General features: G+C 46.2%; 1 protein-coding gene across 1 annotated transcript in view; it reads right to left on the bottom strand.

Annotated features, from left to right (window-relative positions):
• Lrig3 (leucine rich repeats and immunoglobulin like domains 3) overlaps positions 1 to 22,024 on the bottom strand; it is a 51,343-nt gene that overhangs the window by 5,644 nt on the left and 23,675 nt on the right. Inside the window, exons 4-15 of the mRNA XM_052753517.1 lie at positions 15,492 to 15,623; positions 14,241 to 14,384; positions 13,054 to 13,197; positions 12,588 to 12,731; positions 12,042 to 12,185; positions 11,171 to 11,251; positions 9,977 to 10,048; positions 7,657 to 7,728; positions 6,988 to 7,151; positions 3,420 to 3,740; positions 1,922 to 2,203; positions 390 to 842 (exon numbers count right to left, since the gene is read on the bottom strand). Coding sequence (XP_052609477.1) covers positions 390 to 842; positions 1,922 to 2,203; positions 3,420 to 3,740; positions 6,988 to 7,151; positions 7,657 to 7,728; positions 9,977 to 10,048; positions 11,171 to 11,251; positions 12,042 to 12,185; positions 12,588 to 12,731; positions 13,054 to 13,197; positions 14,241 to 14,384; positions 15,492 to 15,623 — 2,153 coding nt within the window. The remainder of the gene's footprint in view (positions 1 to 389; positions 843 to 1,921; positions 2,204 to 3,419; positions 3,741 to 6,987; positions 7,152 to 7,656; positions 7,729 to 9,976; positions 10,049 to 11,170; positions 11,252 to 12,041; positions 12,186 to 12,587; positions 12,732 to 13,053; positions 13,198 to 14,240; positions 14,385 to 15,491; positions 15,624 to 22,024) is intronic.

The following is a 22,024-nucleotide window of genomic DNA, read 5'->3' as shown; positions in this document are numbered from 1 at the left end:
TCATTACAAAATCCACTGTGTGCGCATGTGTGCACAGGACATAAAGAACTACTACCCGCAGGGTGAGCCAACCCCCTGGGGGCTCCTGCCTCCCCGTGACCATCCTGGAGAAGGGCTATTTCACTCTGTGCTTTGGATTTTTACCTCTCAGCCATCAGGATTTCCTGATGAGGTTTTAATTAAAAAAAAAAAAAGATCGATCTTTTTGCATCAAGCGTTATTCCAGGGTGGGTGCAATTTTTAGCTACCCGTATCCCCGCAGCTTGCAGCCCATGAGTCACCCTTCTGAGACAGGCTCAGACTGTGAGACACAGCCGGGACGGGAATGCTTACGAAGCCACAAACACACATGACCGCCGCACCCCGGGGCCAAGCTTGTGTTTACACACCTGTGTTGGTAATACTGCAGTCCTCATTCCTACGCCGTGTGTGGTAGATGATGACCACCCACACGAGGGATGTGCCTACCACACAGCAAACCACGGCTATGATCACGACGCCCACGGTGGCCCATCCGTCATCGTCTAAGGATGGGGCGGTCATGTGAGGGGAGTCGCAGGTCGGAGAAGGAATCACGCTGAGGCGCATGTGGCCTCTCTCGGTGCCCAGGGTATTGGACATTTCACACGTGTACTTTCCCGCATCGCTGACGTCCGAGTCCACGATAATCAGCAGCTGGTTGCCCGCTGCAAAAAAGTGCCTCTCGGTCACCACCAATGGGCTGTCATCTTTTGTCCAGTTCAGCCTGGGGGGTGGGCTCCCACCAGCGATGCACTGCAGGACCGCCGTTTCTCCCTTGGTGACAGTTCTGTCTAACAGAGGCCGCAGAAATGATGGTGTCTCTGAAAGGACAAGGTTTGGATTTCCTAAGCGAAAACCGGGTTCCACAGAAGACCTAGCAGGTGAATTTATTTAAACTGTGTACTCCTACAGCTCCTCAGACAAGCGTACTAAAGAGCCCCAGACAAGGTAACCTTGGATCACATCACTCATCCCACGACTTAAGGGTAAAATTTATGAGTTTTTATCTCAATCTCCCTCATTCTTGCCAAGGTTAGTGAATTGGTAGTGGGAAGATAAAACATTTTTTAAAGTCTAGAAAATGTGTAAAAAAATAATAATAATAATTTCACGCACAAGACTGTGTTGATATGTGGACGAAGGCAAAGAACTCTCTAGAGATTTATTTTTATGACTTTTAATTATGTGTACGACATGCACGTGTCTGTGTGTGGGAATGTGAACACAGGAGAGATTCCTGTGGAGGCCAGAGGAGGTGGGTTCCCTGGAGCTGGAGTTAGAGGCAGGTGTGAACTGACAATGTGGATGCTGGGAACACACTCTTTAACTACTGAGCCACCTCTCCAGGCCCATGCTAATTGATTTTTTTTTAATTAAGTTTCTCATGCCAGACACCTAGGTCTGTATGAAAATCTTGGCAGATCCTCCTCTACAACCTGGCTCTCGGTAGGTTACTGTAACTCTCTTAAAGACACGTGAATTACGAACGTCTTCCAAATCTGACAAGCACCTCCTGTTTAGGTAGGTGGTAAGAACCGGGACTTCCGGGAGGGGGAGCCGAGAGAAAGGGTCTTCCCCAGCAGTCTGTAGACATTTTCTTACGTGTTCTTTATAGCACTGAGATGACCAACGGCTGTGAATAATCCCCACCCACAAAGAGAACACTGGAGAATGTACTCAAGAGTGAAGGGGGCAGATTCATCTCCCTGGCCACAGGCCTGAATATGTCAAATGACCCCTAGAGGTCAAAGCTCCCCAGAGACTCTTGGTTCATTTGAAGAGAGAACTCTCTGGGTCTTCATCCGCCCCTGTCCCTCAACAGCTGCTAACATGGAGGGTCTCTGGGCGAGTTGGGGGCCTTCAGGAGGGACTCAGAGCCTTATGAAAATGCCCGTCTCACCTAGCACGGTCAGGGTCGCGTTTGCCGAAACGCTCCCCGCACTGTTCTGAGCCGTGCAGCTGTACACCCCGATGTCCTCAATCTTCACGTCCACTATGAAGAAGACGTCGTCCTCCGGCATCACGTGCATGCGTCTCTCCCGGGCAGCTGGGAAATCCGTGCCTCCATCCTTCTGCCAGGCTATCTGTGGGGCCGGGTGTCCCCCGGCGGCACACTCCAGGCGGGCCATGGCCCCGGCACGGATGGTGAGGTCCATGGGGGTCTTGGTGAAGGAAGGTAACACTGAAATCACAAAGGGCATGCAGGTGTGACCGGGGCTGCTCCTCTCCTAGGTACTCGAGGAGTCACGTGACTTACGTAAGGCAGGGTTATTGCTCTAAGACAGAGGAACTAAGATGGAGAAATGAAATAGCTCGCTCCGGGCTACACCAGCGCAGGTGTGATGGAATCAGAGTGACACACGGGTCACAGGAGCCGTATTTTAGTTTTCTCAATAATTAAGTGTGAGATCTTGGGCAAATCAATAAATCTCCCTGTGCTATGACCATTCGCTTCATCTATTTCTTTCCCCCCAGTCCCGCAGGACCTAACATTTTGTGACTTTATCCTGTTTTGTACTCTAAATTCTTCTATGTGCCAGGCCTTAGCAATTGCCTGCTCAATGAATTCATTGATAAATCCTATTCCACATCTTCTTCTACTAGGCAGACCTTAACCGTTAAAATGATAAAGTGGAGAGCATCCAAAATGAAATCTTAGAATTGTAGAATTGTATACCTGCCACGCAAATGATGCTACAGTGCCACCGTTTAACAGTGGCTGCCATGAATGCATTTACTGAGCACTACCCAAGCTCCAAGGCGCTGCGCCAAGCCACTGACATACACACATATCTTATTTATGGATCATGACATTTCTAGGAAGTAGCACTTAGCATCTCTTTATTTTTATGTACATTGGTGCTTTGCCTGCACATGTGTGACTGTGTGAGGGTGTCAGATCCCTTGGAACCGGAGTTAGACAGTTGTGAACAGCCATGCGGGTGCTGGGAATTGAACCCGGGTCCTTTGGAAGAGCAGACAGTGCTCGTCACTGCTGAGTCATCCATCTCTCTAGCCACCCCCCACCTCTAAGTGGAAGATAGAGGTACGAAGGTAAGACAGTTATTGAGAGTCATAACTATACACCAGGAGTGACAGTCTTCACATCCAGAACTGAGTTAAAGGCAGTATGCTGTGTGGACCTACATCCCACCGTACCCCAGAGAGAGCACAAGTGTCTGGCTCATTTTAATTCTGGTTCATCCTGCCACATTCAGACAGGTGAATCCATTGCTTTAGAGACAAATAATAAAGAGTAGTGATTTTGTGTAGTTAGGTGAGAAACTATGAGAAAGAAAAGCAGGGGTTGCGGGAGAGAGGGCGGTAGGGGAACAGACAGACACTGCAGCTGTTTCTAAATGGTATCCCGAGACACTGGAGGAAAGGGGATCACGTACTGTTTATGGTGAGCTTGGCTTTGACGGAGTACGACGACCCGAAGTGGTTGGAGATGACGCATTGGTATCTCCCTTCGCTGGCGAATTCCACACCGCGCAGCCTCAGGATGGTGGTGTACTCCATCACCTCGCCTCCCTGGGCCCGGAGGTGTGCATAGTTCTCCATTTCAGCATCCTGCAGCAGCTCATTGTCTTTTTTCCATGCAAACGTCATCGGGGAGTCACTGCTGCTGGCAGCTGAGCAGGTGAAACTCACGTTGGAGCCTTTTATCGCGGACTGCGTTTCTGGTTGAACCGTGATCTGGGGTTTGGGGAAATCGTCTGTTTAAAATGGAGAAGGAGGAGACAAAGTCACTTGAAGGCCCCAGAGAACACCCATGCTCAAACGCCAACACCAAGCAACACAGTAGAGAACTAGTTCAGGGTTGACCTCATGTCTGTGTTTTACAGACACATCAGCTGTCCCAGAGTGGAATGACAAGCTGGGAGAATGCTCTCGTAGGAAACCTACTGGAGTCCAGTGGAGACGGAAGCTCCGTCATTATTTACCTGAGAGAAGTGTTACCTTGAAACGATCATAAAAGTTTATGCCACGTGTCTGGTATTTCGTATAAGCACAAGAAGAGCAGTTAAGAAGGCACAAGGGAAATTAGACCACATTTAAAACTGAGTGATGGAGTGGGGTAACGCTGGCTGGCAGCAATTAAGTGATTATTTTATAAGAGCCTGTAGAGAGGATCTGCAATCTTCCCAGCACAAAGAAATGACTTAAGCTTGAGGTGATGGATCTACCGGGTAGCCTGATCTGCTTACAGGACATCTTCTTCGTGTACTGAACTGTCACAGTATATACACATGCATAATTAGCATGATTACCACATTAATTACCATGAAGTGTAAGAAAAAAATTTTTTTTAAGGAAGAAAGAAAAGCAGTTTAAAAACTTCCAGGCTCACAGATGATCTCTGAATGTTATTCTCAGCAACTATACAATCTTTTGCTCAGGCTCTCCATCAAAAATATCAAGTAAAACATACACAAGCAAACATCAATGGCAAATAATCATAACCCCCCTGTCATCAAGACAGCAACAAGCGGCTGGAGAGACCTGGCAGAGGACCTGGGATTGGTTCCCAGCATCACACTGCTCAGCTCCTCACTGCCTCTATAGAGTTCTGATTCCTCTTCTGGCCCTATGGGCACTTGAATACACACGACGCACAAGCAGATAGACCGGCATACACATACACAAATAAATTAAGAAAAGACGGTAATGAACAAAAAGCAAACAAACAAACAAACAAAAAAGCCAAAAATAAATCAAACAGATGAAAAAGCATGTGCGAGCTAGCACACTGGCTGGGGCCTGAAGTGGGACAGTCCATCAATCAGGCTGCTGCACAGCCTGTCGGGCTACATTATAATTAGAGCTGGGCAACCCTCTCATTCCAGGCAGTTATTTTTAGTTCTCTGTTACTTTTTGGAAGTAGTTACCTTTTTTGAACTTCAGTTTCTCAGAGATGGCCTAAATAAACCCTGGAGGGAAACTACCAGATCTCCCAACATGGATGTCCGGATAACGGAGAATCTGAAAACACAAGCTTTCAGAGGGACCCTGAACGGAAGGAAGCAAGGCGCTGCTCTGACCACGGCTTGGCTGCCAGCTTCCAACCCTATGCCTGTGGGTTGTTAAACAGGAGTTTCTTCCGTGTGATTCTTTGAAATGTCCATCCCAGAAATCAGTGTTCTGATTCACAATGGAGAAGGGAAAAAAACAAAAACAAACAAACAAACAAGCACTACAGACGAAGCATTTGGGTTTGTCTCACAGTCCCAGAGTTCGTATATCCGGGCGAGGGAACTGTGAGATAAAGAAGAGTGTGGAGAAGGAGCAGCGTAGGCCCTGGGTGGATGACTGCCAAAAGCTTATTTGGTTCCCAAACCGACATCAGAGGTTTTATTTCCAAAAATTGCTGGCACCATTAAATTCTGCAACCTGATATACATACATACATCAAAAAAGCAAAGCAGTGTGCAGTCATGTTTTAAATGCCAGGGTAAAATGCTGGCCTATAGTTTCTTCTCACACATGCCTGAACTTTAGGCAAATTTTGATTTTGTGTTTTTATACACACATTCATTTTTGTGAAGGCTTCCCTGGCAGCCAAGAGTAAAGAGCTGTCTGGTATTATGACAGAAAACTGTATCGGTGACGGGAACTTTGTTTGTTAACCATGGTCTTGTTCCTCACTAGTCAGAGGAACACTGGGTAAGAGGATTTCAAACACTGAATCTCTTGTTTGCTAGGACAATGGATCTTAAAATGATTTAACAATAAATTTAAACTTGCCTTTCCTCCTAAGCCTTTACCCACCAATGGTTTTAATGTCTCAGCAGTCCTAATTCCTTGGCTACTGAGTTTCCTTCCCTCCATGCCTCTCAACAAACCCCAGAGTTAAAGAGCAGAAAGCAAACTGCAGAAATGCACCACAGGACCCGGCCATCTTGGATGGGGGAGGAGCTTACTGAGGGCCCCACCCCTCCCTGAGAGCTATAGGTAGCCAGAGTTGCTGAGGGAGGGGGGCAGTCAGGTGGCTACCGTGCCTTGCCCTTTCACCAGTAAATAATGCACCAATCATGCTCACACAGACGATACTTACTAAACACAGTGGGTCACCAAAAAAGACACGAAAGCAGGGGCTGGATTCTGGAAGAAGGGGGTTTGGTGGGCAGGGGGGAAAAGGCTGAGAAAGGGTAATGGGGGAAGACATTTATACCATATATATATGAATGGGTGAAAATAATTTTTTAAAACAGAATATTGATTTTTAAAAAGGGGCAAACGGCAGTTAAGATGCCTGCAGGTTCCCTGGATTGGTAGCTATGAACCCACCTACTTAGGAAGCTGCACTGTGGTGAGTTCCGGGCTACCCGGAACAACTCAGTGAGACCCCACATTTCCAAAATTAAAAACACACAGAACAGTGAGGAGTGGGGGAGCTGGTGATGCCACTCGGTGGAGGAGCCCTTGCTCGGGGCACACAAGGCCCCGGGCATGATCTCCACACAGGAGAAATGCAACGCCTAGGATCAGGGACCATCTTTGAAAGCTACTACTAGGAACTGCCATTTTTTTTTCCCACGGTCTCTAAAAATAATAGCAGCAAAATCAAGAGAGCGGCGTCAATGCCACACCACCACAGGCGGCTGTTAATATGCCAACTACGGAACCAGCATCAAAGGCCGGTAACACGCCTCCACAACTGGGCACAGAGGACGGTTGGCGGAAGCGGAAGAAGAAGAGTCGGGCCCAACTCATTCAAGATCTGACTTCTTTCTTGCCGCCAAACCATGCTGATGGTAAAACAAATACAAAGACACACGTCGGTGAACTCCACCAGTGTCTGTAAAATGCTGACGGGCGGCCACCTCTACATCCACTTCGTCAACCTCAGCAGAAAGCAAAGGTCTATTCAGAGAACCACGAATCTCTTCAAAACCATTATTTGGACAAATTAAATGGGAGAAAAAAAAATTAATGAAAATCGAGGATGATGCTTTTACTCACCGCACACAAAGCCATCTGGGCTGACAGTAAAAATACTTCTCCCCTTGAGCAGCTGAGGGTGGGCACAACTGGCATTGATGAAGTTCTGAAAGCTGTTCTCCACCACCCACTGTGGGAGCCATTTTAGCTGGCAATCACACAAGAGGCTGGATGTGTTCAAATGCCTGAGGAGAGGAATCACATTCAGTTTGTTTTGTATGAAATGCAGATTTCTTCTACAGGTCCATCAAACTTAAGTAAGTATTAACCAAGTGAGGAATTTGGAAACTAAATGCACGATGTTGTAAATATTCCATAGTCTACCTCAGAATGCAAGACACTGAGCGAGCAGCGGGACCTTTGGACTCTGTTGTTCTTATTGTCCTATTGAGGCAGAAGTGCTGATACATCAAAATTCCTAACTAATGCAAAATGAGAACTATATTTAGGAACCATACTATATATGGTCCCACAGACGTAAGCTGCAAATTCAAAACAGAGAGCAAAAGAAATTCCAGTCGCAACCAAGGGGACAAATAACCCACTTCCCCTGTTTCCTGGTTTAAACATCAATCATGTCAAGAATGCGCTAGATGCTTTTTTTTTTTTTTTTTTGGATGACATATCACATGACAGCTCCCCTTTGGGGCTTTATGTGAAACCGGAGAAGAAGAAAAAGGGAACACTTACAGTTGCTGAAGTTTCTTCATTTGGGAAAACGCATTGCTCTGCAGAGACATGATGGCGTTGTCACTCAGGTCCCTGGAAAACAGCCAAATCAGACACGTCAGAGTGAACTATGGCCAGGATGTGTCCTTAAGGTCTGGGCCACACCCCACTGCCCACACCCCCGCTTCAGCAAGCAAGTACTCCATGTTGAAACGTGTGACTGGGACCATCGCAGTGGAATCCCCCAGAAAGCTCTGACCAAAGAACCCAGAGATGGGTTCAGTCACGGAGGGGGAGGGGGGTATCATTTCTGTCACCACGCCCAGGGCGTTGACTCCTCGAGGGCTCTGGCTGATCTGCCTGTTTATTTCTCATTTATTCAAATTTGCTGTTAATGAAGTGTGCAACCTAATGACTGCACATTTTTTTTTAAAAAAAAACATCTTCTCTAGCCCACTTTCTGCGATGTGTTTCGATATCCATTAATGCAGGCATTCCTAAAGCGACCCAGAGAAAGATGGCCGACCTACGTCTCTTGGCACAAGAGGGGATGGAGACGGCTGAGCCCATTATTTTCTCCTCCAGCCTGGATTTCGTCACACGCAGCTCACCACTGGCAAAAGCAGCGATGTGCAGGTGAGATGCCTTCATTACAGCAAATAAGATTCCAGGCAGGTCATCCACCAAATGAGAAGATACTCCGTGTTGACTTTATTTTTAACTAGTACCTTAAAGCAGTCTGAATTAAACTACCAGCCACAACGGTTACTTTTTCTTTTTCTTTTTTTTTTTCCTGTCTTCACAGTTCACAGCATATAAGGGGGTGGGTTTAAAACGAGACCCCGTAGACTAGGAAACAAAGAACGGAGGTGCCGGACTTGGGTAGGGAGAGAGTCGAGGACAATCAGGGGAGGTTAGAGAAAATTGAAGCAGAGGTTAATACTCCGCTGATCCACTAATTCCACTTTCCCAGAAACGGAACGGGCCAGTTGACAAACGCTTTGGCTAGCTTTCCTTTGAAAACAATCTGTCTCAATAACAGCCGGGATCCCGGCTTGGCCTGGCAGCGCTCAGTTCTGCAGACTCATTCTGCAATTCCCAACTGTGGCGCTGTCTGTGGGGCTGGCCATCCGTGTGTCTCTCTCAGAACAACGGGTACAGCTGGGAGGTGCCCACGCGGTAGCTGATAGACAATACCCAAATACACAGTCTGCGTGAGGTACAACCCGAGTGTGTATTTAAATGGTAACATTTGTCCGAGTTAACATACGGGAGGACTTTTGGCTACAAGCATTCCTCCATGGAGCAAGCATACTGTAAGCTCAACTGTGATCCGACTATCCAAATGTGAACCAATGTGAGGCTAACAGTCACAGCCGGCTGGGTCAGTTGTCGTAATTATTTAAGCCATACTCCCCACGTTCAGTGTTTTCTTTTAGAACTGAAAGCCCTCTACCCTGAAATCTCATTTCAGAAATGGGTGCCAAAGGTTCCCGAAGACAGGGCATGGATTGAGTAGTCAAGGGCTAAAGGGCCTTTCTGAAGCCAGAGAAATCCTAATCTTGTGCTTTCCTAGCAATCCCCTACTGCTGTGTGGGGAGTAAGAGAGAAAGCTGGTTTGTCCGCGCTACAGCAAGGGACAGCAACAACAAAGGTTCTCGGGACAGATCTCCATCACGGCGGCCCTCTCAAGGACAGTTTTTTGATCTTTTTGAAAATTCAAGTCGTCCTCACTGTTAAAAAAGAACCCATGAGCCGGGCAGTGGTGGCGCACGCCTTTAATCCCAGCACTCGGGAGGCAGAGCCAGGCGGATCTCTGTGAGTTCGAGGCCAGCCTGGACTACCAAGTGAGATCCAGGAAAGGCGCAAAGCTACACAGAGAAACCCTGTCTCGAAAAACCAAAAAAAAAAAAAAAAAAAAAAAGAACCCATGAATCTTCAGGAACTCTATTTAACGGTTTAAAAAGACGGCAACGGTTGCTGAACAATATTCCTGCACATACTAAATGGAACAATAGATACTTATATATTCAGGACCTGGCAAAATGACCAGACTATGAGAAGTGCCCAATACATGGTAGATTGTTTTAAAAAGTTGCCACCGCTTATAAAGACGAATAAACACGGCAAGCAGAGCGATGTTCTCAAAGGTATGAGAAAACACAGAGGTAAACTCCAGAAGATAAATAGGAAGCAAGACTGACAGATGATAGGTAGATGAGCAAACGTGTTTTATAGTATAGGGAAGATGTCGGCAGAGGCTGTTGGTTTCATATTTCAGGAGTCATAAACAGAAACCATCTGGGACCACCCTTAGGGGAACTCAATTCCAGGTACTCACAGGTGTTCCAGGGCGTCCAAACCAGTGAAGGCCTTTTTGGTAATAGATCGAATGCGGTTTCCCTGGAGTATTCTGGAGGGTAGGAGGGGGAGAGGGTAACAATCACATTGTAATAAATTTTTAAAAAGCCATTTAAGGAGCAGAACTCTTATAAACGGGACCATTCTCCTTTGTGAACAATACTGTTTTCTTCAAGGAGACGATGTGACTTGAAATACCAGACCCCTGATGTCATGTTCAGTCACATGATTTAACATGGGTTTCAAAGCATTCAACAGACACCTCCACGTAGGAGCTTGAGTGAGAAATGCCTCCACGGGCTCACAGACTTGAACACACGGTCCCCAGTTGGCCGTTCTGTTTGTGAAGGTTACAGGACTTTGAGGATTTGAAGCCTTGCTGGAGGAAGGACATCACTGGGGGGCGGGCCTGGTGGGTTGACAGCGTGCCCCATTTCCAGCTCACTACCGCAGAGACATGGCCTCCCAGCTTCCTGCTGCCGCCACCATGCCTGACCTCCCATCACGGACATGGAGCTGTCCGGAATGGTGAGCCAACACAAAACTTTTAAGCTGCTTTCGGTCACGGCATTTTACCACAGCAACAGAGGAGTGATTGACACACTCGGCAAATACAGGCGCTAAGCCGGTGCCTCTGGGGAATCACGCTGCTCCAGGACGTAGCCTGCTCCCCTCTTCTCTGTGGCTACCCTTCATCACCAACTGAAAACAGAACGATCTACAAGACCCTTTCGGGGCTGACTGTCAAGTGTTTGCATCCTTCGTGGACCCTGATGCAGGGTGACTGATGGACGGTGGACTGCTTCCCTTGAGAGCTCATGGTCATAGCACACTGTTGGGGTTTTCTAAAGGTTGGCCCAGACACACTCCCTTCAACAGGGTGGTCATTCCTAATGGGTAGCAGTCAGAATAAATCTCAAGTTCTTATCTAGATATCAAAATGAATTAGACAAATCCCAGGACTGAAATTTCTTCCTTTCACTCAAGGAAGAAAAGCTAACTGATACGCACACATCACGGGCAATAGCACGCACCTGGAGGAAGGATCTAGGGTGCAACCAGATGACATATCTACTTCTAATGTCTCTATGATGTCAGCTTGTGGATCTGACTTCAATTAAGACAATAATCTTAAGTCATAGAGGAGGCAAATTAAGAGGCAAATTATACTCACAGTCGCCTCAATTTGTCCAGCCCAGAGAAGGCTCCATTCATGTCTTCAATAGTCCATGAAATTTCATTGTTTTTCAGATCCCTAATGAAAACACAGTGTTCTCCTTAGACATACTTCTCAGAAACCTCACACCATCACCCAGGTGGTGTGCCCAGAGTCCTCCTAATTGCCCCACCAGTTCCACCCACTTCAGAAGAAGAAACACAGTTCTCCAAGGTGCCCCTTATATCCTGAACTCTGCACTCAACAGTTGAAACTTTTCCCCCAAACCAAGACAGGCAACCCAGCCCTGTCAAATCTCCTATCAAGATGGCTAAACCCTGCAGTCTCAAACAACTTGAAAAATACATTAAATTTTAAAACCAAGTTCCCATCACACAAACAGACATGCGCCAAAGCATGCAGCTGACATTGGAGAGATTTTTCAAACAACCAGTTAATTCCACACTTTTCTTTCCCTTAGGAAAGAAATCAGGTTGTGGTTAACCAGAAGAGCCAACATTCACCTTCCTATAACTTTTTTTTTTTTTTTTTTTGCTCTGGGTTATTTTTTAATCTATGTTTTATAAAGAAAAAAAAATAGTGGACTTAAAATTGTTTCTCTCTTTTAACAGTTCTGAACTTCCTAGTGATCCTGCGAAGGAAGGCTGCAATCACCGGGCAGTCTGATCAGTGTACTTTTTAATCCCTTTAAGAAACACACATGGATGAAATAGCTCTATTCTAATCAAACTGCTCTGGGAAAGATTAAGACCCCCACTTTAGAGGCTGCACGCATTTCCTCAACAACAAAGGAAATCTGCCGGGAGAAAAGTGGGCGCATTTAGGAACCAATTAGGTTCGTGTACCAAGAGCAAAATGTGGAACTTACAAAGTCTTTAAACTGGAAAGCCCCCGGAAGGCACAATCCGCAATGTAGCTGACTTGGTTGTGCCCAATGTGGAGGGTATTTAGCAGACTTAGGCCAAGGAAACTGGAATCGTCGAGCCTCGATAAGTGGTTGAAAGTTAGGTCCCTGCAAAGAACAACAACAACAAAAATAGCTTTTCCCTTTCCATTCAATACAATAATCTGTTTTCTAAAAGGGAGGTGGTAAAAAAAAAAATGTTAACTACCATAATCCTGTTTTAACACTCTGCCCTCACAGTATCCAGGTAAGCATTCCTTCTCATCTCAGCAATTAAAACTAAATAAATAGCCCATGAAACTGCTTTTATCAATGTGCCACAGAGCCAAAGAGAGCAGAGTTGGCTTCGACTTAATCACAACCAAAAATGCAGGGACAACAGAGGGCACTCAGGAAAGTGGCCGTCACCTGGGAAACTTTGTTATGAAAATTCCACGGATCCGTGGTAAGGACCTCTTGTTCCAGCACGATCTTTGCTCCCGAACCCGAGGACAATAAAAGGCAACTTACAGTTCGCTGAGTTTCTGGCAGAACTCCCAGGCATCCTCGCTGATCCTGTTGATGGCATTCTGGCTCAGATGAAGCTCCCGCAGCATCAGCAAGCCGTAGAGCCAGCCTTTGGTGATCTCAGTGAGGTTGTTATGGTCTAGCTGCCTACAGGTACAACGAGAGCCAAAGATGGGATCCGGAGTTCATAATCTAGTCTCGACACGCATGGCTGCCTGCAACCCATGACGTCTCCCTCATGTGCCTAGATAATCTGGCTTGGATATATAAAGACATCAGCGAAAGATTTATGTGCTTCCAAATTCTCAGATCGTCTGAAACGTCACTGAGTCACAAATTACAGCTGTGATCGTACAGTATGAGAATTTAATGTGGGTTTTCAATAAGAGCGACGGAGGGTCTTCAATAAGAGTACCGAGTACTCTAGGGTCATTCCATCTGAGTGGGAACCGTGATAACCCACACTTACAGGATTTCCATGTTGCTCAGACCCCAGAAAGCTCCATCCATAAGCTTTGTTACTCCATTTCTTTGCATTTTGAGAGACTTCAGTGCCCCAAGCCCTTGGAATGTGAGTCCATCCACGTTCTTAATCTTGTTTCGGTTCAGTTCACTGCATGGGATGTTACGATTAAGCAGTTAGTTCATATGACAATAAAATTCCAGAGGTGGTAATAAAATGTGTCATATACTACTACAACATATTTAACCCAATCAGTGCTAAACTACACAGAATGCTTTTAAATTTCCCAGACTTTTTATTGACAAGAATTTTTTTTTTTCAATTTATTATGGGGAGGTGGGAGTGGTGAATGTTTGTGTAAAACCGCATGATATATTTTTGGAATAATATGAGAAGTACATTAGGTTTTCATTTCTACACTGTTGTCCGCTAAGGGTAGCAGCAAACAAACTGGTGTTCATCTTCTGTGGATGCAGAATTAGAGCGACAATCGTGCCAGGAGGTCTTCGCAAGAGCGGCACAGAAACCCCGCTCCAGATTGCATGCAAAGTCGGTTACCGTCATTCCAGATTAGTTTTCAGCTTGGTGCTTCCCTGCAGGCTGCAGCTCTCTAATTCTGCTGAACACTGGAACCACCTAGGGAGCTTTAAAAGTTCCCAAAGCCCAAATTGCAACCCCTAGAGGTTTTAGTATAATTGGTGAAGGGTGCAGCCCGGGTGCTGGGGCTTTGAAAAGCTCCCCAAGTCTCTGGAATGCGCAGCCAAGGTTGAAAAGCACCACTGCGGGAGCCCGTTCACAAACCAGTCTACCGTCCTGAACAAGACGGTTCTCTCCAACCACTTAGCTATCAAAGCGTCCTGGAGTTGTTGGTATTATTCTCACAAACCACAGCTATTGAGAGACCCTGTGGTTTCCCCAGGTCCACAATGACACCTTTGTGAAGGGGCCCGCTCAGTCATCATGCGGCTTGCTCCCTCAGCGGCCCTCTAACATGTCTTGTCAGGCAGCGGCTGGCATGAGATAACCGGGAAAGCCTTTTCCCAATCTGGAGATTCCACCGCTCTCGCCATGAGAGGGGAAGGCAGTTACCTGCTTCTCCCCTAAACTTCTCCCGCCATACTGTGGGCATCGGAATAAAAGACGCCCAAGGTTTAGAGGTGAGGACGTGATATCCAAGGGGCTACTGCACTTACAGGTGTTGCAGCTGGGGCAGTTTAAACATCTTGGGGGGCACGGCTGAGATTCGATTCCTGTTCAGCTTCAGCACCAGGAGGGTGCTGGCCAAGTTGTCAAAATATCCCGGTTCCATGGACATAACTCGGTTGCTATTGATATACCTGTTGAGAGTTTGAAGGTCAGAGGTTTGCTCAGGTTTCTATGGGAAGTCAGAGTGCATTCAATTTCCCCGCTGCAAAAGCTCTCCAGAGAACCTGACCATCAGTGGGTACTTAAAAGTTTTCAACACTGAGGTCCCTGTAAACAAATTAAGGTTTATACATATGGGCTGGCATGCTGGCTCACTGGCAGGATCCTCGCCTGGCATGTACGAAGAAGCCCTGGGTTCTATATCCAGTACCAGAAAAATAATAAATAAAAAGATCCACGCACTGCGGCTTTAATATAAAATGCGTGGTGCAAGCTCATGCACTCCAACACTTATTCTCCAGCACAGCTACTCTTTCAGAAGGCGGTAAAGCCTTTGGGAGGCGGGGCCTAGCTAGAAGAAGTAGACTGCAGGGGGCGAGACTCGGGGGTCTTATGGTCTGGCTTGACTTCCTGTCCACACTGTGGCAGGGCTGCCTGCCACTTCTCCCATCATGCCTTCTTCCCTGCCACAATGGACTGTACCCTCAAATTGTCAGTCAAATTAAGTCCCGCCCTCCTTTAAATGGGTTCCTGCCAGGAACTGAGTGACAGCTGCAAGTAAAGTAAGCAACACACACATCCTGACAGGAAAGACTGACCGGCATCTTTCAAGGTTACAAATGTCCATTAAAGATACATAGAGACATTGTTTGGAATTAGTTATTAATAAAAACACAGCAAGGGTCTAGTTTGGGGCATATTTTTTTTTTTAATTGTGATACAAAATTGTAAGAAAGGAGATTGTGCCTATTCATGCCAATTTCAACTCAGTAAGAAAGATACATTTTGGGGGCTGCAGAGATGGCTCAGTGGTTAAGAGCACACTGGCTGTTCTTCCAGAGGACCTGGGTTCAATTCCCAGCACCCACATGGCAGCTCACAACTGTCTGTAATTCCAGTTCCAGAGGATCTGACACCTTCACACTTATGCACATAAAATGAATTTAAATAAGTTTTTTTTTTTTAAAGTTACATTTTAATCCAACGACAGTAAAACTGAGTTTGCTGTATCTTAAAGCTCACCCCTATTCTAACCATATTCTCCCTGCGGGTCAAAGGCTTTGGTAATTTATACTTACAGATACTTGAGTTGTAAGGGCGGAAATGCAGTTCTGAGTTCTGAAATATTGTTGTTGCTCAGGTCCAAGGCCTCGAGGGACTGAAAGGCTTCCAGCTGCTCGGGGACGATTTCATCAATGCTGTTCCCGGCCCTGAAATGAAAACACAGCCCGGGTAACAGGTCAACCGCACAAAGCAGCGTGGGAAGAGCGCTGCGCCTCTTCCTGACCTGTCCTTCAGGAGTATGAAAACCTAGTGGCGCTAAGCAGTACTTCTCAAAGGCGAACGGCAACCCCATGGCCATGCATGCTCTGAGTTCCTACGAGAGCAGATGAAGAGCGGTCCCACGCAAATCAGACAGGGCAGTAAGCGGAGATGATTGCCATGCACGTAAACACAATGGATTGACCTTTCTTCATTCAGATTATTTTTCCAATTCCTCCAGTTTTATTAGATAGTAAAGGAAATGTCTAGCGCCGAGTGGGCACACCAGACCACACTGCCCTCATTCCCCATTCCTAACATATACATGTATATTATATATCTTCCTTCCCAATTCTTAATACACACACACACACACACACACACACACACACACACACACACATTTTAAACTTACTGTATTTATCACTACTAGTGGGAGAGGGCTACACATGTTGAGGTCAGAAGAGACTTTATGGAGTCAAATTTTCTCCTTCCACTTTGATGTGATTCCACGGGATCTGGGTGAGCATGGCAGGTACGTCTACCCTCAGGACCATCTAGCCAGCCCTAGTTCTTCTTGATTCCCAATCTGATTCTTTCCTTAGAAAGTGCCCTCACACCACGGTGCCAATCAACTCCCAATACGCATCACCCTGTGGCTGCTTTAGTGCCCGGCTGGAAGGATCACCTGTTTTTACTGCAAGTTACTAAGCCACTAGAGACTTGCATACCAGAGAAGAGCTACTGGGCTTTCTGCCTTACAACTGTATCCCAGAAGAGCAACCAGCCTGAACAATCTCTAGACACAGGTATATTAAGACATGCTTGACATTACCAGTCCTCAATACCAGACCAAAGTAGACCACAATGGTAGTCACTGGCTACGAATAACTCTTTACATATAACGTAAATGTACACACACGTACATACACTCATACACAACCTGCAACACTCACACGTAAGTAAATGTTAGTGAGCACGGGGCACACTCTCCTAGTTCCAGCACTCAGGAAGCAGAGGCAGAAGAACTGGGTCAGCCTTGGCTATATTAAAAAAAGACCATGTCTTAAACAAACAAAGTGTTCCTTCATTACAGCACCTATATTTCAAGAGCGCAATAGTCAGCATCCCTGATTGCATCGAATGACACAGAACAGTCCCACCAGTTTTCTATTGCGTTTCAAATGGGGAGAGGGGGTGGGGTGCCCAGTCAAGCTCTTACAAACGGACACAGGTACTAGAGCTTCCAAGGGGAAATTTAGCCCTAAGTGACACAGTGCCTGAAATTGTGTGACCGTTGAGCTGGCCTGTACATTCAGTTCACTCCTGTTTTCTAACAAAATTGTCACTTACAACACGTTAAAGTAAAAAAGCCAGAAACAATCATAATAAGGGGTTTTTCCTTACAACCCCAGGAACAGTGTGATAATCTGAGCACTGCACACAGGACTCTGCATTTGACAAAACCCTCACCCCAGTACTTCTATGTATGGTTGGCAGTAACTCTTCCCAAGGAAATTAGAAAATATATCTCGTGTGTGTGTGTTCTCCTTAGTGGGAAAACATCCCTCGTGTGTGTTACGTCACTTACCAAAACCTGGATTTTTGCAGTGCTTTGGGTTTATTAAGCTTTTATTAATAACTCAGAGACATCTCTCCATCTCAGAGGTTAGGGGGATCTCTTAGATGGGCTCCCAAATCCTACGCTGCATCACATCATCCCATGCACACCCCAGGTCTCTGCCATACTGCAAACTCCTCTGAGGCAGGAATTCGTGTTCACGACACTGTGTTGAAATGTGATGAAACCAGAAATAATGGTGAGCACACTTTAGGTGCCCCACACATTAAACTCATTTCATATGTTAAGCCGTTGAATGATAAAATAATTTCTCTTTTACAAATAATCTAATAATCTAATGGTCGGGAAAGTAGAGGTTTTTTGTATAACCAGTCCGGTCACTTCTGAGCCACCTCACACAGCAAGTCTCACAATCCCAGGGTTCTGTGTTCACAGAACACAGAGCGTCAGAGATATTTTGGAAATTCAATTCTCACTGCACACGTCCCTTCAGAAAGAGCTGCTACTTCTTACCTTGACAAAAATTAAAATAATAATAATAAAAAATTTAAAAAAAAAAAACACCCTCAACTTCTAGTTTCAAACTGATGTGGAAATCCAACTGGCCCCCGGACCCCTCATCAGAGGCATAGCCAGGGTCCCTTTCAATCACCTCTCCCAGACAGGCCAGGCCCTCCAGGGATTTGTGTGTCCAGCGCCCCCTACAGTTGGAAGGCTGACTTCCTGATGCTGCAAATGCCGGATGCTGCTTTCTCTACAACAAGCAAGGAGGAGGGAACCCCACAGACACCGGGCGGGCAGGCTCGAAGCAACACATTCAGTAACTTCTCAAATGACAGTTAACAACCCTTAGTATTTCTTTTAAGGACTTTAGGGTATTGTATGTTTGATCTTCAAGACCCAAACCATCAGAGAGTGTAACTCCACCAAAAGCAATCCCACACGGGGTAACAAGCTCACAATGTGTAGTATACCTTAAAAGCCGAGATGATAGTCAAGTTCAAAGAGAAAAAAAAAAAAAGAAAGAAAGAAATCACCAGTCCTACACACAAGTCACAAACTACAAAGCCCCTTGGATCCCCATAAAGCCTTACAGACTTTGTTTAGAGTCAAGTCAGCCGTGACCTCTGGTTTTGACCGTTTCCCACATCTGGATTTCCCACATCTGGATCTGCCGGGGTACAAACTCCTTGATCTAGCTGTGAGGTACAGGCTCATGCTAGTGCCACAGTCAGTCAATTTCTAGGTCCCGGAGATGGAGGCAGTCCAAGACAAGCCAAGAGGCCTTCGGGTCGGGTATAAGGGCAAAACAAAACCACAGTTTGGGGGAGAGAGATTTTCTCCCAAATACATAGCCTGATGTTTCTGTCACCAGGATGTCCTTCCTCCAGCTGCCCAGCAGCCCTGAAGTGCCCAGACCCACCCTATCTGTCTCACAGTTCCCTTCAAGTCTGTACCTGGTTTGGGCCAATACTGTCTGGGGCTAGCCTACCGAGACTTAAATAGTATTTTGCAACAACAGAAAGAAAACAATAGGTGTAGTGTTTGGTTTTGCTATTATTAGATTTTTTTTTTTTTGTAATAAATGGAGCAAATTAGTTTTTTGAGGCAGGGAGAGGGAGGGCCACAGGTATCTATCATGTTGGTCACATAAAGGCTGCAAGTCAGATAACAAGCCATACAATCTTTGGTTTATATATTCGTTTGTTTATAAGGTAATTATGAACAAGGTCTTAAAACTGCCAATTACTTGAGTGACGAATAAAATTTTCCTTGCAGTAAAAGTACGGTCCAGCCAAAGCCGGCAATTTCCTGAGCTGCACAGCTCCCAAATTGCAGTGTGAAAGTGTTCCCTTCTAGATGGAGCATGCACAGTGTGGTCTTTGTCAGCCTCGACGCCCAGCACAAAAATCCCTTACAACCACCAGGATAATAGCCCCTGTTTCACAAAAATGTAAATCTGCCCTAATGGAACTGAGTCCAATCCAAATTCGAGTTTCTTATTACCTTAGACTAACTGGCAAATTACCACCTGATAGGTACCAGTTTAAAAAAACAAACAAACAAATAAAAAAAAAAAACTTGCTTTATATCATGAAAGAGGGTTTTAAAAAGAGAGAGGAGTAACTACATTAAAAAAATAGAAAAAAGAAAAGAAAATTTCTTATCACCCAAAACACTCAAAATAAATGTATTTCGGTGATTGGGTCCTAAACAGCCACTTGCGGAAGACAAAGGTTCAATTCAGTTTCAGCTCTAGCTTCTCTCCAAAGATGGACAAATGCCAAAATTTATCAACACATTCAAAAGCACCACAGCCAATTCCTACTGGGGCAAAATGTGTGCAGTTCTTGATTAAAAACAAAGTCCTTATCCATTGCTGAAGTTACATGAACATGGCATCTGTCCATCGCCCCAAATAACAAGGCCTGGAGGGTGTTTAAGCCCTGCACAAACCCACTGGAGAGGAGGAATATTTGGTCCTGTGTTTGTTGATGGTACAGAGAGTCCCATGGTCAAAAATCACTGCCGAGGTGACTTATAATTAGTCCCTTCAAGACAAACAGACCTTTGGGGCATGGCTGGTGGGCAGCGAAAGGCAGCTGCCTCCTTCTTAGCTTCTGAAGCAGCCACAGGAAAAACAGTAGCCCCCAGGTATGCCAACCTTGGCTTCCAAGGTCCAAAAATAATGGCTTCATTTTGTTACCAAATGCCATCTTCCAGGCAACTTCGCCAAATACCATAAAAACGTAGAGGCAAATATGGCCTTACCATTTTTTTTCTCTGATGATATTTACTCTAAGAGGGCTGGAGGGAGACCTAACCATGAGCAAGATCAAGATGCCCTTGCCTTCCCTCAAGCCTCAGGTAGAGTGGGGAAAACAACAGACAGACAGACAGAGACAGACAGACAGACAGACCGAGGTCACTAGCAGGGTTGGTGCTGAGAAGGAAGGAAGGGACATCAGCACGAGGGTCAGATTCCTCAAGGGCACCGGGAAGCGCCTGGAAAGGTCAGCAGGATTCGCCAAGGAAGTCACTGCTGAGGCCCCGGGGATGCTGAGTTCTCCCAGTGGCAAGAGGGAGAACAGGCCAGTGTTGCTCCAAGAAGAAGCAGGGGCCAAGGGTCCGAACAAGAGAGAAGGAAGCCCAACATCTCCTCAAGGAAATGGAAGTGGGCTTGGCTGGCTGGGACATAGCATTCACAGCTCTAGATAGAAAGGCTGACGTTCAAGAGTGAGGAAGCTGGGGACCAAAGAGATGATTCCCAGGTGAAGAGCATTTGCTGTTCTTCCGGAGGACCTGAGTTCAGAGCCAAGCACCCACATCAGGTGGCTCACAATCACATGTAACTGGAGGTCCATGGATCCAACATCCTATCCTGGCCTCCGAGGGCACCTGCACACACGTTGACAAATATCTGCACATCCACATAAATAAAAATAATACATCTTAAGACAAATAATGAGTGAGGCCGCTGAGATGTCAGTAGGTGAAGTCGGACCCTGGGAACCAAGTTAGGCCAAGGCTTTCCTATCAGGATCGCTGGTGGGGAGAGGTCGGCGGTTTCTTAGTGAAGGGACGGATGCTCTGGCAGGCGTGGGGAACGACTAGCTAAAAGGCAGCCAAGAACAGACTCAGAGCATCCTGTGTGAGGCTTCTAAATCAACAACGAGGACTGAAGGTGGTATTCTGGTGTCAATGGCAATGACCAGTGTAGACGTTATGTTTGGGGGTCACGAACCACGGTTCTTCTCGCTTCCAGAGCACCTCCAAGGCTTTGTCCTCCCCTGCACACAGGCCCAGGTCCCCTGCTCTACAGCTCTGGCCTTGGGACCAAGTTCAACTCTAGAGGAGTTTCCCTTCACTCTGTTACTTCCCTGTTTTGTGTTGGACGTGAGGTACTTTCTAAGACGCGGGATTCCCTCTTGCTTGGCAAGTCCGAAGTGTGACAGATGAAAACAACCAATACCAGCACTTTTCATGTGTCTGGAGCTCCTGAGAAAATGGTTCACTACACTCTCTCCACATATTAGGAATGGGCTCCTTTGATCTGACACCGGGAACACCTGTGGTGAATGTAAACATGGTGGAATCACTCAGAGCAGAAGACAGTGAGGCTAGAACGGCCACTTGACGTGGTGAGCGTGCCTACTTTCGACTCCCTGTGATCTCCAGAAAGTACAAGCTTCTCAAAAGCTCTCCTGCACTGTTAAGTGGACTTAAATGGTGATAATTTACTTCCTAGGTGAGGAAAGGGACTTTCAGAGTGGAAGAGTCTCTGTTGGCGAGGGGCAGGAATAGCAGGTTTTTTCACACACTGGAATTCCTGAACCAATCAAGCTCCGGCTCCTTAATGAGTAAGAAACATCTGCCAATAGTTTCTACAGTGTCCCACCTATTGTGCCAGATAAAAGGCAGCTCAAAGGCCTTGCAGGCGTGATGTGTAAGGGCATGCAACTCTGGCTACTTAAGGATGCCGTGTGTGGAGGAGGCACTCTCCTTTTGAGAGGCTGGGAGACGGTGTTTTAGATCCTGTAGTTCCCTCTCTGTTTGGAATGTTGCACCCCACTTGTAACCCTCCAGTTCTATTCTTCTGTGTCACTAACAGCAGCTGACTCCGTGGCCATCCCATGCAAACCCTACTCTGCAAGCATATTATTGACTGTTCAGGTTCAGTATGGCCTGGCCATAGGGAAACACTGATCTCGATATAAACTTACCAGCAACCAGCTTAACGCCATATATAAAGAAATCACAGCCTAT

This window comes from Peromyscus californicus, unplaced genomic scaffold (genome assembly GCF_007827085.1).
Source record: "Peromyscus californicus insignis strain IS unplaced genomic scaffold, ASM782708v3 Scaffold_24__1_contigs__length_46423439, whole genome shotgun sequence".
Lineage (NCBI taxonomy): Eukaryota > Metazoa > Chordata > Mammalia > Rodentia > Cricetidae > Peromyscus > Peromyscus californicus.
This window is presented reverse-complemented; position numbering and strand designations above follow the sequence as displayed.